The 16,932-nt window shown below is 38.2% G+C and overlaps 2 protein-coding genes across 5 annotated transcripts in view; one reads left to right on the forward strand and one right to left on the reverse strand.

Annotated features, from left to right (window-relative positions):
* Window positions 1-6,422: 6,422 nt before the first annotated feature.
* On the forward strand, window positions 6,423-8,794 carry mrpl33 (mitochondrial ribosomal protein L33). The gene is made up of 4 exons (XM_063909373.1): window positions 6,423-6,561; window positions 6,972-6,990; window positions 7,108-7,214; window positions 8,334-8,794. The coding sequence occupies exons 1-4, from the start codon at window positions 6,540-6,542 to the stop codon at window positions 8,381-8,383; spliced, it is 198 nt and encodes a 65-aa protein (XP_063765443.1). The 5' UTR covers window positions 6,423-6,539; the 3' UTR covers window positions 8,384-8,794.
* rbks (ribokinase) overlaps window positions 8,409-16,932 on the reverse strand; it is a 32,982-nt gene continuing 24,458 nt past the window's right edge. For all 4 annotated transcript variants that reach the window (XM_063909368.1, XM_063909370.1, XM_063909371.1 and 1 more), the window contains 2 exons: window positions 8,934-9,235; window positions 8,409-8,809 (listed from right to left, as the gene is read on the reverse strand). In XM_063909368.1, coding sequence (XP_063765438.1) covers window positions 9,062-9,235 — 174 coding nt within the window. In that variant the 3' untranslated portion in view covers window positions 8,409-8,809; window positions 8,934-9,061. The remainder of the gene's footprint in view (window positions 8,810-8,933; window positions 9,236-16,932) is intronic.

Genomic DNA, 16,932 nt, shown 5'->3' on the forward strand with positions numbered 1-16,932 from the left:
AAGCGGCTCTGGCCAAAATGCCAAACTAGTAACTTTGATAACCATAGTCCACCGGTCAATAAGGTGACATCACAATGACTTCATCCACTTCTTATACAGTCTACGCTTGCCCTGTGATCACCCTTACAAGGTGAAGACAATACCAGCCAGGCAGGTTATTACATTCAGTCATAAAGTCATGCTGTAGACACATATACATACCTGAATAAAGCAACGTTACTGAGTCACTTCAGGAAAATAATATTGCCAATACCCACAGGTCATATGTGAAATAATAGTACATTTTATTTTAATGGCCAATCAAACCCAGTTAATAGAGCCAACCATTTACTATAACATAACATTGTGTGTAATAACTTATATAGAAAACAATGTAAATGTATGATTGGATGAAAGAAAATGTGTTTTTTTAACCAATAATGTAATATGAATTAGCCACTACTCGCAACTTTCGCATTATGATATGATGTGCATGTTAATGATACGATCAACTGGACACCCCAGGATTGGCACCAGTTTTGTTTTTGATCCGTTGAATTGTTCTGAAAACCTTTCCTGGCAAGATGTGACTCAAGACCTATCATCAAATTCCTGATATTTTTCTTTACGACCAGTCATTTCCTCATTTCTCTATATCCCTCCTGCCTCCACTCTTCTATCCTTATCCCCCATTATTAGCCTCTCTTCCCCTCATCTCCTCGTCCCCACCCCTTCTTTTTCTCTCTGCATAAACCCATTTTAAAACCATTACCATCCTCCCTGCTCCCCATTCATCCCCAATGTTTTACTTCTCTGCATCAGTCCTTCTCTCAAGCTTCCACTGACTGTCGTTTAAATGTCTCCCCTCCCTAAACATATACAGCACCTCCATCTCTGCCTCCATCTCTGGTGCGCACAGAGCGGATGGCAGCAGCCCACTCAGTCCTCTCAGGGAGCAGAAGGTTTGTCCACTCCCACTCAGGCTTTGCGTCATGGAACACAGAGAAATAGAGAAAGAGCAGGGAGAACAGATGGGAGGAGGACACACTGGCTGCCTGTTTTATAACATTACTCCTAACAACGTTGTGGTCATCAGTATGACTATGTAAAGAGGCATGCTTTTGTAGACTCATCAAGCGGGGCTATATTTAGGACATGGCTGAAAATAGACGAGTAGGAAGTTACAGCGTTGGTGTGAAAAGATAAATGTGTTGGGTTTTTGGAAAAAGGTTCGTACAATATTCTGTAAATAAAGATTCCAATGTGGTAGTTGCTTTATTAGAACCGTATTATAGAAAAACGTGACTTATTTCATGCATGCAATGATTATTTTTTCCTTATTGACTGGATCCTTTTCAGCCCATTAGCTCACAGACCTGTTGCCTATCCGGAAATCCAATCTAAGGGCTTCAACCATCACAAGATTGGTGTAACCATAGCAACCCTGATGCACATTGGTGCGTGACATCACAACTGACACAATCATTCCCATTTACGCAAGTGGAAAGACAATTAAAATTCAGGCCATTCTGCTATTTTTATTTATCTTCTTATGACTTTAAACACGCATTGCATAAGTTTCTGCTTGCACATGATGGTGACAAAACAACCGTATAAATGAAACAGAGAATACTGGTATCACAGCATGCTTGAATTAAAATACTGTTTACTGGATTTACACAAGAACAAAACAAAAATTAGATTTCTGTTGGAATGTAAACAAGAGATTAGATCGCCTCATTTCAAGCCGATCAGAAACTGGGTCACACTGAAAGCAGAAATCCACCCTGGAAGAGAATTCCCAACGATCTTGGACAGCAGGATTTAGACGTTCAGACAAGTTGCTTCAAAAGAAAGCAGAGACCAGAGTGTGATGTGATCAAGCAGCATTTTCTGGAACAGCCTCACTGATAATGAATTAGATACAGTATGTGAGGAGACACTGACTGTACCCAGTGTTTTGTGGGTAAGTGAGAATGTCTTTGGTTCAGAGCTGCAATGCAAGTAAAGATGTGGGTGTCAAAATGTAATCAAATATCCTTAAAGTCCACAAAATCTACCACCTACAACTGCTGCAGATGCACAGCTTTGTTTCAGCATCATAAGAGCTGCTGAATTTATTGTATGACAACCTGAACAATAGTAATGTAGATACACAAACAATCAATTAAGACATATAATTGCAAACACCAGTGTGTACAGTACATTTGAAATAAACATTTTTAAGCTCTGAAATATCTTTCCCAGAGCTTTGTGTTTGGGAATATATCTTTGGCTGGACTTTGTTTAAAAACTGTGTAAAAATACATCAGGGAAATACACAAAATTACTTTCGTGCAAAGAGTTTGATAAGAAGGTTGATACCATTGTCCGGCATGTAACTGATTGATCAGCAAACACTGCCTCAATATTTAATGTTTTGCTCCCATTTTTTTCCCAAACATCAATGAATTAAGGTGCTTAGAGCATGTTGCTAATAAAGCCAATAGCCAGTGATTTCAAGTTATTTAATCAATTTATCTGTTGGTGCAGTTTTCAATTGGTCAGCTAACTATCTCTGCTCTAACCAAGTCTAAGCTAGGATTTGGTCACACCTTATCAACCATCCAAAACTGGTTAACTTTTGTACATCATGTTCCATTAATTTAGCTAATTACTTGCTTAAAAACATCAACAAAAGATGGCCAGTTAGTATAGATGCTAGTGAGAATGAGGTGCTAATGACGCAAAGTTTAAGGGCCTTATTCTGTTAACATCTGAATGTGAATTCAGCATTCAACCTAAAAAAAAAAGCATTTCGCTCCACATTTTTTGGTAGCAAGTGGACATTCATTCTACTAATATACAGTTATAAGGTCTCCAATTTACCCTTCAAGCTATTTTTCCTCCAACAACTCCACTTTCGAAACGTCATATCCCAGTTTTCTTCCAGTCTATTTTACCTCGATTTACAAAGCAGTTCACATGTGAACAACAATGTGGTGGTCAACATCCAAAAGTGGTACAATCTTTCCTCTTTTGCAGTCTGATTATGGATTTATTTAAAATATAATTTAGCAGCTTAACAATTGCATGTCAGAATAAGGAAAGAAATTATATTGTGATCACGTGGCCCTAATGGACAAGGCATCTGAATCAGAAGATTGGGGATTAGAGTTACTTTGTGGTTGAAAGATGTAGTGTCTTTGGAGACAAGCTGGAACACTGTCTGCAGCCACCTTGGCTACCCTGGTTAGATTCTAGGCTCAATATAGCTTAGTGTTTATATCATGAGACTTATTGTTTGCAGTAGGCAGGGTATTCTTGCCTTGCTTTAAAGGTCAAACCAGATACGATGGCAAAGATACGAACATAGTCAAGTGGACAAAAGGGTTCAAAAGAGACCAAAACAGTATCGCTTGTTTTTATTTGTTCCTTTATTTTGTATAATAGATGATTAGGCATAGTGCTGACGCAAGCTGGGGAGTTGTGAAGCACTGTGTGATTTTGACTCTGACTCTGTCTCTGACTCATCATGTCACCTACAGCGATTGGGTTGTCAGGTCAAAAGGTTGTTGTGACAGCTAATAATATGCGAGTTAGGTTAATTTGGAAGAAGTAGTTTTTTGTGTGTGTACTTGCAGTGACGTGAAGCTGTGCCCCAGACGCTTTAACATTTTAATAATCAACCAGTTGAAATCAATATGAGGAAACATTGCAAAGTGAACAGTATTTAGATTTCATAATAAACCCTCTAACATCTAACATAACCAGAGCGCTTGTTGACGTTAGGGATTATAAAGTTGGCTAACTGTCACTATCACCTATCAAACATTCCTAAAATGTAAGTTTATTGGCTTATTTTAACAAAGTTATTGCTTGACTCTTTCCAATATTATTGCAGATCTGCTGTAAACTAGCAAGCTAACGTAGCTAACCTGGTATTACCAGTAATATACAGTTGTATATACTGATAAAACACTTACAATTAAACAGACTAACTCTGTGACAAAGCTCTCTGGTACCAGCTGTGCATCACTTTTATTGTCTTTAAAATATGATCAACCGGGGTACTTGGCAAAATATTGATGTATGGACAAGTGACATGTTCAGTTACACTTTTGTGAGGATTTTTTTGAAGGTGTATTTTTACGGAACAACACTTTAAATAGCTATTAGGCTTACTTCCTTGCTTCATCTAAAAACACGTTCCTCCTTAATCTTCATTATGATATCATTATTAGTGCTCTTTCAATTGCTTCCTTGATGATAAAATGCACCCACTGAATCATCCCTGTTCAGCCATTGGATCATTTTGCATTACAACCTGAGCTCAAGTGTCAAAAATAGAATTGAGCACATCAGTGACAAAGAAGCTGGGGAATAATAGATTGTAAATGAAAAGAAAGAGCATGTAGTATGAGCATAAGTGTGATAAAGTAGGAAAATAAAAGAGTAGCTAACGTCCGGAGTGGCTGAGGAGAGTGCTGAGTGGGTGGGGTGGTGCTGGTGGAGGAGGAAAAGAGCTGAAGCTAGTGGTCTCAGCCTCCTTCTCAGAATTATCCCTTAGTGACGCAAGCTCCTCCACTCACATCCTGACAGCTGCTCCCTGCCTGGTTACAGCGCTCCTCGGGCCCGTCCAATAACATTCATGCTCATTTCCGCTTTAGTGCATGGCTTTCCCCCACTGGGTTTACCAATAAGGCTCAATTTAGACTCATTAGTACATGTTCACTTACCTTTTTTGTATCCAGCTAATCTGTGCTCTAGTGGGACCCTGATGCCACGCACTCACTGGGTCTCCTTTCTATTTTTGATGACATATTTTCTGAACATACCCTTTTATGATATGATTAGAGGGTCATACCAACTGCAATACATTTAGATAGAAGTACTTTATTGATCCCCATTTGGGAATTTTTGCTTTACAGCAACATAAGACAAGGCATTGTACATTACAATACATACATACATACATACATACATACATACATACATACATACATACATACATACATACATACATACATACATACATACATACATACATACATACATACATACATACATACATACATACATACATACATACATACATGGATCGATGTATCTATTTGTTGTAGGTTTTTTTTAACTCTTGTTTGATATGTGATATTGCAGGAATGCTTTTTTGTTAATTCAGTACCTGGTGCAGTGACAATAAATGATTTATACTCTATTATGGAAACATCGGTCCACGACCCAAAAGGCTATTATGTTACAACTTTCTAAGGAGTTAAGGGGACTTCCAATGTACCATTATTGGTATCTGTCTCATTCTTCAGCTTGAGTTCTAGGATGGGAGATTAAAAGGATTTCCCTAGGTTTTGGGACATTCCAAAGTCTACCTATCTTTTCTCTTTGAACCAATCCATGGAATCTGAGTTGCTTCCCTGAGGCCATGAGACACGGTGTCCAAGTAACATTTTTAGCTTTTTCCATGACAGCTTTGATAAAGTTGTTTTTCACATTACTTAATCTCAATTAGTAAGTGTTATTAAATTAGATGAAGCATCAAGTCATCTGAAAAACTAAAGGAATATATATATATATATATTTTTGCTTGGAACTAACAAAGTGGGCAAAAAAAAAGGAAGATTATTACATGACCACATCTGTATTGTCCAATCCTATCTCGGTCATACATTCTTAACAGATGCCCATTTGCTCTCATGGCAACCACCGATGTCTGCAACATAACATTGTTTAGGCCATTGGTAGGGGAAAAATGGAGACACTCCGACTCTTTGTATGTGACAAAAAAAAAACCTCCTCCTCCACTCTCAATTATTATAGTAGTCTTCTTTATGCTCTCTGCTCAGACCTTAAGTAGCTGTAATATTAAATCAAACACAGCCAATGACAAGGGAAATGGACAAGCAAACAATATGTGCTGGTCTTGTTCTTGAGATAATCAGATAAAATAGACCTGTTGCATTTCCTTTCAAATGCAAAAATGTATTCAATTAGAAAAAGATAACTACTTAATTTCCAAGTTTAAAAAAAATATATACAGTATATGTGACATTTGTAGAAGAATTCATAGAAGTAGTAAAAGTACAACAATTTGAGGGAAGTGATAAAAATAATAGCCAAAGGGTCTCATTCAATGATTCTCAGGCATCAACAATGTCCAGTAGTTTTTCTCATTTTTTCTTATATTCTATACAATGGCATCCTAATTTGATTTGTTGGGGGGTTTTCAATTCGTAAAATACAAAAGGTGTGTAAGGTTTTACCCATATCAATATTGCTTGAGAAAAGAAATTACTAATATAAATATAAAATCATACGTTAACATCCAAAGGGTATGCTGTTCCCAATCCCAGATTCACATCATAAATACTTTAGCTCCATATGTCAGTGCCATAGACTGTTAATACACACAAAGGTCAGTGCTTGAGATCCTGAAAACTGTACTTCTCCTTTAAGGGGACCCGGAAGTGATTGTTAAACCGGAAGTACGGACTTCCCAATGTGACTTACCTTGACAATCCTGTGATGTTTTAATGCTGTCAGTGTAGTAGTTTAAAGCCGACAAAATGTTTCTTACAACAGCAAATTGTGAGTATTTAAATGAAAGACGTTGCGTGCATGCATATGCAAAGCTGCCTCAAACGTAGCTAAATTAACCAGTCAGTTTGTTGACATTAATGCTAGCTAACGTTAGCTGTTAGCTAGCATTAATGTTAGTCAACACCAGTTAACATGACATGTTTCTTTAACTGTACTTCTACTAACTTTGATTTAACTGTTGTTTTGGCGCTTTTAACCTTTTTATGAATTTTAAATGTTGCTTTTATTCTTGTAGAACGCTTGTGTTAGCTATGTAGCTAACTATCTGTAAGCTAGTGTACTTTTCCACGAAACGCTAGTTAAATATATGATATTGTTCTTGTTTACTTAATGGAATCAATAAATGGTATTACCCTGCTTGATTTAATAAATATCCTTTGTTCGTTTTCATTTCCCAGTGGCCAAGGCAAAATCAAAGTAAGTGTGAGCCATTTGAATGATCAGTTATATCATTAGATTAAGCACGAGAATGCCCTGTGCTTGTACTGCCCTCTACACTGTAGAAATACGTTTACAAATATTGTTTCCCATTAGGACCATCTTGGTGCAGATGATGAGCGCTGCAGGGACAGGCTACTTCTTCAACACAAAGAGGAGCCGTATCAAAGACAAAATGGTGATTCGCAAACATGATCCCTTAGGTAAGATATGAATAACCAGCTTTACATGCACAATACATTTAAATTAAATGTATAATGCATTTGTCACATGCAATTTAAAAACAGCTGCTTTTAGCATGGCAACACAAGTTCCTGTTGCAGGAGGCAGATTATTTCCAGCTCATATGAAATAAATCAAATATTGGGACACAAACCTCTATGACTTCTTTAAGTCACACTTTAAATTTGTCAGACAGGGTAACATCTTTTTGTGTAAGTAAATTGTAACTAATGCTAAATGAAGTTGACATTGGAACTGTCTGCATTCAGGCTGCGGGATTGTTTATAAAGCATTATGTCAAACGTTTGTATTTTTATTAATTTGCATATTGCATTAAAGGTTTAAAGACAGAAACAATTAAAGTTGAATAGAAGATGTGAGGATTTTCAAAACTGTCATAAGTCACAACCATAGACCGTAAATCTATTGAGGTTATAACGGTATTTATCCATCACAAAGGTGTCTGTAAAAGAACCGAAATGCATTGTAAAAAATAACAATGTCTCCTCAGAAATGACAATTGTTTTATTATTCCAGTGGTAAATATATAAACTGCTACCTGATATATAAGGGAGTTCATTGTTAGAATTCATTATTTGTAGATTACAATTGCAGGATATTGCTGATTTATAAAAAGGGACAAGCGCAGTTTGCTTTCTAAATAATACCAGCACGGAAACAAACCCATCCACATCCATTCTCTGTATTATTATGTCCTCTTTGCATTGTTTTATCTCATCTTATTGTGTAACTTATAATTCCCACCTTGTAAGTCATGAAAGTTTGTAGATTTAAGATTCAAGGTTTGGGGATTTTTTTAATAGACATGGGTCATTAAAAGTGCTAGAATGAATTGAGGCATGTTTTGACAGGAATACAAATGGAGGTATTTGAAAATGTTCTTACGAAGTTTTCCACATATTGAAGCTTCTCTCTTTTTAATTGTTTTAAGCTTCTGTAAATCCTGGTAGTTCTGATTATATAAAATACTGCTGTGTTAGGAGGGGAACTTGGCCTGGAAAGTCCTTGAAAGTTCTTGCATTTTATTTTCAAAATGGTGTTAGAGCTCCAACCTTCTTTTTTCTCCTCTGTCTTTGCAGTGAACAAGCACGTCCTATTCTTCGAGAAGAGGAAGATAAAATCGATTTAATGAGGGGTCAAATAAACGGACACGATTTAACCTGACTTTTTTATTGTCATGGATTATACAACGTTACGCCAGTCCACATTTCTGTTCTGCTGGATCTCGTGTAAACACAGGATTTGTTATGGGATCTGTCATAAGGCCTCCACCCCCCTACTGCACTGGTGACGCGGCCCGGCTGAAAATCTTCAAGTACGAACTACAACTTGTGTGTAAAAGTGATGTCATTAATCTGGGCTACACAGTATCATTGAAAACAGTATAACATATTTAGCAATTTTACGTGCAATCCAAGTACCTGAATCAAACCGTTCGTTAAATATGATCTATTTGGACAAATTGATTACATTATGTCAACTATGTGTAGAAGAAGCTATGTGTTAAGATGTTTATCAATTATTAAACTGTTTAAAACTACTGAGATTGTGTTTTGTTAGCAGGCTTACCACCATCACACAGGCACTTTTGAAAGTAAAATGAATCAGCGTATATAAATATATAAATATATATATATATATTTATATATTTATATATAAATATAAAAATTTTTAAAAAGTGTTCCATCAGTAGTTTTATTTTGTTTGTTCCTTGGTGAATCAGAAGTAGCTCATTTCATTTGACAGTTCTGTTAAACAGGTCAATATTCAGTCTTGATACATTATCACTGGTGTTTACCGGCTGCTCTCAGAACAGTTCAGCTGGCAGGTCCTTTTTGAAGGGGTAAGATGTCTGCGTGCCAACAGTCTGCACGCTCAATCCTGCCACCTGATTGGCTCTGCGCGCCATCTCCTCCAGAGGCATTGAGGGATAATGGGCCATGTAAAATGCCAGCGCTCCAATAAAGCTGTCTCCAGCACCCTGTGAAGAGACAATATTACGAGTTTGCTTTATTAAATTCCACCTGTGGTTCAAACCGTCCCACTGTGTAATTCTGCAGCTGCGCTCCACTCAGAATCATAAAATCTTGAGTAGACTGCAATGAGTGTGTGTGAGGAACAATAACAAACAGTGGATCTGTGTAATAGAATGATCCATCTTTACTGTCGTACCACCCCAAACAGTATTGGAATAATATTTAAATCAGAAAAATGGAAAGTTAAACATCAATTCCAAACACATTCAACAGTAGGGGGTGCTGTAGCATTTGTTAGCAGATATTCACAGACTTGTGATGCTTCCTGAAGGCTTTTAAATTAGTTATTTAACTGCTATGTTGTGTGAGAGTGTGTCTGTCAGCTCTTCAGAAAAACATCTCTATTACGTCCGTTACTCTTTCTCAATCCTTCTTGTAATGCTAGCAGAATGATACATTAGTGGTAAAAAAAAAAGCTCTTGAAAAAGCAAGACAATTGATATATGGCATACCAAAAATTGTCAAGTTCATTATGTGTTCAAATATTTAGAAAAAAAGGACTTCTACTAAAAATTGCCCAAACTGTCAAATAAAAAATAAATAAAATCTGAAATGTTTTTTAAATCAAAAACTTCACAAAGCTATCAAAACAAAAATCCCCGCTGTGTTTTTCAGTCAGCTTATTATAACATGGCTGATATAATCACTAAATGCTAACAGCTAACTGGTTTTGGCTTCCCGTTTAAACCGTTTAAACCTATAATCCATCCATTTCCATCTTCTAAACGAGTTAATCAACTTTAAAATTGTGTGAAAGTGTGTCTCGGTCAGCTCTTCATAGAAACATCTGTATTACATCTATTACTCATTCTCAAACCTTCTTGTAATGCCAGCAGAATGATAAATAAGTGCTAAAAACCTAATAAAAAAGCAAGACATTTGTTATATGACATACTTTAAAATGAAAAAAGCAGAGTATTTTTAGCTGAATTAAAAAGACAGACCAGAAGTTTCAAGTGCCTTATGCGCTGAAAATATTGATAAAAAATGCCCTTAATTGTTGCAAACAATTACTTTTTAAATCAATTAATTATATATGTAATTAAATAAATACATTCTGAAATACATTTTTATAAATCAGCTGAATAGCAGCACGTGGCTGATTCAATCACTAAATGCTAACACCTAACTAGTTTTGTCTGTCTGTTTAAAAGCATAAACCATCCAATTTCACTCATCTATTGATAGAGATGGAATGTGTCGTCTACGCCCAGCGGGGGGAGGGGAGGGGGCGGTGTACTGATGGGAAAAGGCATGATGGTATGTGGCGACACGCTCATGTTTAACCACAAAGTCCCCCCCCAACGCTGGTTCTCACAAGCCCGCTCCATTACTCATCATCGCGGCTCTCAAAGAGTACATTGCACTATCTCTTCTTTGATTACCTCCGTTACCCCCCACCCTCCAACCTCAAAGTATCCATTATGATGATTCACTGACATGGGGCAAAAAACCCTAACACTGACCCCAACCGGGTCAGAAAAAAATGCCCTCTCTGAGAAAGACAGAGGGGATCAAATAGGGTTCACAGTAGCCGGGGCACAACCCAGACAATATGGGCTTTTCCCCCAGCACCTAAACTGGTATTGGTACTGGTATGAATGTGTTCAACAAAATAGATATAAGCCATGTGGGGAAAAAAAAAAAGAGTTCCGATTTGACATTTCAAAGGTCAATATTGCACCCCTCCCCCGCTAAACAACCCTGGTGCGACTCCTGGGGAGATGCTGGAAAGAGTGAGATCAGACCTGAAACATTTCACAGGCCTGATGGATTTCCATTTCTAAAGCCATGGTGTGTTTATGTCTCCTGTCTGGTAGCTGGGCTGGCCCACACTACAGGCCAGCGTTTGGAAACAAGGCTTTGGTGGAGCGGTTCCACTGGTTGGGCACTTGGAACGTCTCCCAGTCCCCCTGTGTGGTTGAAACGATAATACCACTCTTGATGCTTGGGAACCAATGACCAATGTACAGCACAGTGAAAGGATACTTTACTTCCTTAGATTAGATCAAAGAAAGATATTTTGGTCTTTGTAGTCACTGATCATTGTTTTTGCACATGCCTCGTCCCAATTTCTTTTACATTTTTAACCAACTGTAGATCTACCACCAAATCCCAGCCACTACAGTACACCTTTGTCCAGTCACACTACAAAAGGGTGGGGTCCAAACTGGTTTCTGAAAGCTAAAACTAGTAATTGTCTCGCTAGTAGTCAATATTTCTATGCTAATAGTTAAGATTTAACACATCTTAAAAATAAAATAAAAATATTAAACATAACAGTTTGGGTCAGAATTGGATTTCAAAGTTTGAAAAAAAAGATATGTAGACAATTTATGATTAAGTCATTTCTTCTGGAGATTACTAATACCAGTGCCTGTATTAGGCCACCATATATACCTACGGTTAAACTGTTATTGAAAACTTAATTTAGAAATTCAAATACCACTCAGTTTGGCAATTAACAGTTGTGACATTTCAAAACTTTAAGTCTGTTTTTGTATTGTTCATAAAATCAGATTTTTCAGGAAATGAAGTGTCCAAAGTTAACTAAAAAACATTAAAACAAATGTTACATGCAAGTTAAAATTGGATTTGATCAATGTTTTGTCTTACTACTTTCAGTGAAATGTTGACCAATATTTAAAGGCATTGAGCAATTTAATTAAACAAACAAAAAAAAAAGGATATGAAAGTGTGCAAAAGCGAAATTACCTAATAGACATTTTAAGGAAAGTATTTGAATAACATATATTCAGTTTCACAACATGTTTAAATCATCCTATTTAACCATAACAAGGTATTCATTATACTTAGTAATATGAATTTACAAAAAAATCACATGATTATGGCCCATTTTTGCTACAATTGGGATTTCTGTCCAGCTAAATACTACTTATTTTCAAGTATGGACATTTGCGAATTAATGTAGCATAAATGAGGTCATTATTATTTCCTCCATTTCCTTCTCAAAATAATTGGAAGTGGAATATTAAAAAGTTGTAACATGAAACAAATGTTTGTGGCTGCTGAGTTATTTCGGTTGCCAGGTTTATATTCAAATACAATGCAGCTACTTACTTCTTTTGGAGTGAGCAGTGAGTGACTAACATGACCTGCTTGAGGGCCATCGCAAAACTGACATGTTGATGTGTCGAACTTGTGGGCAAAGTTTCCCATCTAGACATCTTGATTTTGCTAGAAAAAAACACTTTCCTGTCTTTCAATGTCATTTCTTAGTGAGCCAATCCTGATCTGAATAAGTAGTGACGAAACAAGACATTGACTGTTCCAATTTACACTTTAGGTCACTTTACTGTACGGTCCACCCTCCAACCTTACTGTCTTACTAACGTCTCCTTCCCAGAGACTGGCATGTGACGCTACAGGATCTACTGCATGAAGCTCAACAGGGCTGACAAGCGCTACCCCCTTCAGCCCTGCCACCGCTGCCCTCGACACAGTTTGGTGAAGGTTAGATCTGGAGGCCTGTCAATCAAGTGACACAAGCGCTTGCCGCGGATGAGCTGTGATGCTCTTTCTGGTCAACGACGCAGTCCGCCGCGTCTTGACCTCCGTGCCGTTCCTCTGCCTGTCGTCCTCTGGTACTCAGATGGAAGTTAAAAATTAGGATGGCAGATGTGTCCGCGAGAAGCTTATCAAATGACCAAAGTTTGATTGAGGAACTTCTCTAAAGTGTTAAACTGCAATAAAAAGATGTCAACAGAGACCCAGGAGCCTGTGGAATTCAACTGATCAGAGTCTTCTTTGACTGATTTAACATGGTGTCAAACTGTAACCATTGACCCTGGAAGTATTTCACTGACATACAAAAGGTAAGTGTCCTTTTAAAATGCTTCTGACAGCACCTTTCAATGTGAGTTTAGACATTTGTTTAAGAATAACGGGACAAAACGAAAAGGCATGCAAACAGAAACTCAAAAGTCCGTCAACACAAAATCCAAGGACAAAGAAAACCAGAGCGCACACACGCTCTGATTGACAAGTGATCTTTGTAAAGTATAGTGCAGAAACACCACGGCTGAGCGTCAAAGACAGACAAAAACAAATAAACGGAACTCATACAAAATCACAGAAAGGACTGGGCACTGCTTGTCTTTCATGATATGAGTCAGATGTGAGTATTGAACCTTTGGAATCCTCCAGAACCTGTGACTGTTTCTCACCCAGAGGCCTCCTGCGATCTTGACTCCCATATGCCATTAACTCCCGAAGCCTGCAGCCATTGTCAATGAAAGGCACCCAGGGGAGAGCAAAGACCAACTGAGGGGCAGCGATGACTCACATCGGCTTCCACGTCCGGAAGCAAGTGAACAGCCAGGGACGAGGAAGAAGATTCAGAGATCAAAAACACGTTTAATTGGGCAAATTAAGGCTCTCTTATCTTAATCCATCAGCAGTGCTTTGTCTTAGCCCTCTTTCACCCTGATGACATGACTGCACCCCAACCCTAATCTGGGTTGCTGGACAGCAGCTGCTTTAGCATATGCTTACTATTTGAAAATTGTGATGAGGCACTATTTCTAATGGTTTCAGCTGTCCTACAGCTTGCAGGGTTGAGGAATCTCAGAAGGTATGCCATTACCTTTAGCTTCCAGGAAAAAAATCCCACAATTATTGCTTGCACGTCTCTACTCATAGGAGAAAACTGGAATTAATTTTAGCCATCAGCAGTTCTTTGCCTTATCCCTCTTTCACCACAACCAACATGACTGCAGTAGCAGAGAACAGGCCCAACATCTGGATTACTTAACAGCAGCTGCTGTAGCATATGCAAACTATTTAAAATGGTGATGTGGCTCTTTTTCCAGTGGTGTCAAGCTGACCTACGACTTGCAGGGTTGGGGAATGGGATGCTCACGAGGTATTCTGTTACCTTTGGCTTACAGGAAGGAATTCATGCAATTATCCCAAGCACGTCTCCAGTCATAGGAGAAGACTGGGAATAATTTGAGTGTCCAGACCCACCGTGCAGCTGTAATGTCTGGTTTAGACGGCACTGTCTACCTTTCGCCCTACACAGTGGACCTCCCGGAGCAGTGGAAACCAAGGCCACCCAAGTCATGCTGGGGCTAAAGGCACTGTGTGTGTTTGTGTATGTGTGTGTGTTACAGTCTCTTCTTACTGTCCACACATGAAAAGCCAAGGCTCTGATCTCAGCGAGGGAAGCCTGTACTCAATTTAAGACAAAAGGGGGGCAAATGGATCAAAAGGGGGGAGACCTACAGTCGATGAGTCGATTCACTTTGTTATTCATCCAGATTCATGACCCTGACTCAGCACGTAATTGATCGTGCCGTGTAAAAATGTGTTATTCCGACAGCTGCATTTAGGAGCAGATGATGAAATCGTAACAGTCATTAACCAAGCTATATCAATCAAAGAGAAGTACTCCATCTGGGACGGAAACAAAGATAGATGGCAGCAAAAGGTACATTTATTTTTTAATCAGTAGTGGGTCTTGTTATCCGCTGCTGAACAGTAGCCTTGCTAAAACTGTGAGAAACCGCAAGTGACTCACTGTTGAAATTGAAGAATTTGCAACCTAAAATGTGGCCTAAATTCACAGTCTGATACTAGTTAACCCGGAGAGCAAGTTCAATCCTAGTGATGACAAGTCTGGAGCCGATCTCTCATAAACATTTCTGTCAACAACTACTGCCAAAGAAAACTCAAACGAAGCAGAAATAACAGAAGAGGCAAATCATAACTGAAGACGCCTGTGTTACCAGAAACAAGCTCAAAGAAGTGAATAATGATCTTGATAACAACCTGTTGTTTTTTTTCTCTCTCCGGTAGAAACAAAACAGCTTACTGGAAGAGAGATTATGATGTCCAAAAGAGTTAAACACTCCAGAATTTATGGGCCCATCAAAGAACGGAAGGGGTGGGGGGACTGTATGTGTGTTTTTGCGGGGGGACATGCAACAGGCCCCTACCACAGCTTTCTGCTGACTGATGCAAGCCCAAGAGGTGAGTCATGGGAGAGGAAGGGGAGAAGGATAGGGGTGGTGGGGAAGTTCTCCTGGGGGCTACTGGGAAGTGGGGGAGCATGGAGAGGGGGAATAAGGGCAGTTATGTGTGTCTACTTGAAAATGCGGGGGCATGTAGGCGGTCGCAGACCGTTCAAGAGAGCAAGTCCTTTGTTCTTCAAATGCCAACGTGACCTGGGATAACAAGGAGGTGCAGCTGCACTTCTTTTGGGTTATGTCTGAAAAATATCCAATATATTCAATGTGTCTGTCTTGCTGTGACACAAGTGTCAGAAATGGATGGTGGCAGACAGGAATAAATACCCAAAGAAATATTCAAATGCACCAAAAAATGCCATTAAGGATGATAACAATTATACATATCAATTTATGCCAATATGATAAGCTTCATCTTATGTAAACAATCTCAATGTGCTGCTAAAATTGAGAGAGGTAAAAAAAATTGCCATTAAAATGAAAGTAAATAATAATAACAACTCCAATTTAATCCAATATACTGAGCTTCATATATTTCTATACAATCTCAATATGCCGCTAAAATGAGACTGTGGTACAAAAACTGCCATTGAAAATAAAAAAGAAATGTATAACAGTTAAGGTAAAAATGCTAAGCTTCAAATAATAGTATATAATGTTACTAGGCCTCTAAAACAAGCCCAAAATATCAAGCCCAACATGCGTCTTAAAATAAAACCTTAAAAAAAAAGAAACAGTATATATACAAATTTAGGCAAAAATGCTATGGTTAATATAATTGTGTACACTTAATGTACTTATTCCTTTTTTTTATGCCTCCAATATTTTATAAATACCCTCTTCATTTAGACAGTGGGCAAATAAGTGTATCCCCTTCATAATTTAATTGTATTCATTACATTTCATTCAGATATTTTTAACTGCCTTCTTTCTTTTCTTTTTACTGACTTACGCGATAACCGATGTGGGTTTCTGGTAAAACTCAAACTGTGTGCTTGTTATTGTTATTTAACAATGATGCATAATGAGCATCATTTGGAAATTAAAGCACAATAAAAGTCCCTTGGGGAACTATTCACTAAAAGAATCCATTACAGCAACAATTAAAAGGCTGTAATCAAACAAAGAGGTGATTCAACACCTCTGAGCGATGACGTATTTAGTTGGTAGAACACAGGCCCCGCAAAACCCTCAGAGGCAGGAAGTGCAAACATCTAGCCGAGGCTGCTGTGACGAAAACAAGCCACAGAGGCCGTAGTGAAATGAGTCAAGCGACGCTGGCCTCTTTAAAGATTAGAATCCTGCTTTTAGGAGGGGAAACAGCCCGTGGTCACCACATCCCCAATGATCTTACACAGTTCCATATGAGCAGCACGCACATCAGTAGCTCCATTAGAGCTCAGAGTACCGGGAGTTCATTTGACTGTGATGACGGGACAGATTAAAGATCTGCGTGACAGTGTGTTGTTATGGAAGCAACGTTGAATTTTCTGTTTGATATAATATGTTCCCCTGTTAGTAGTAAAATACCAACTTTAAAGATTTTCCTTCCATTGTGAAGTGGGCTGGCTTACATCATTTTCCAATTAAAATAGGTTTCCTTTTTACTTATATCATAAGTGTTATCACAATCTTCTTACTCTTCCCAACCT

Source organism: Eleginops maclovinus, chromosome 19, assembly GCF_036324505.1.
Source record: "Eleginops maclovinus isolate JMC-PN-2008 ecotype Puerto Natales chromosome 19, JC_Emac_rtc_rv5, whole genome shotgun sequence".
Classification (NCBI taxonomy): domain Eukaryota; kingdom Metazoa; phylum Chordata; class Actinopteri; order Perciformes; family Eleginopidae; genus Eleginops; species Eleginops maclovinus.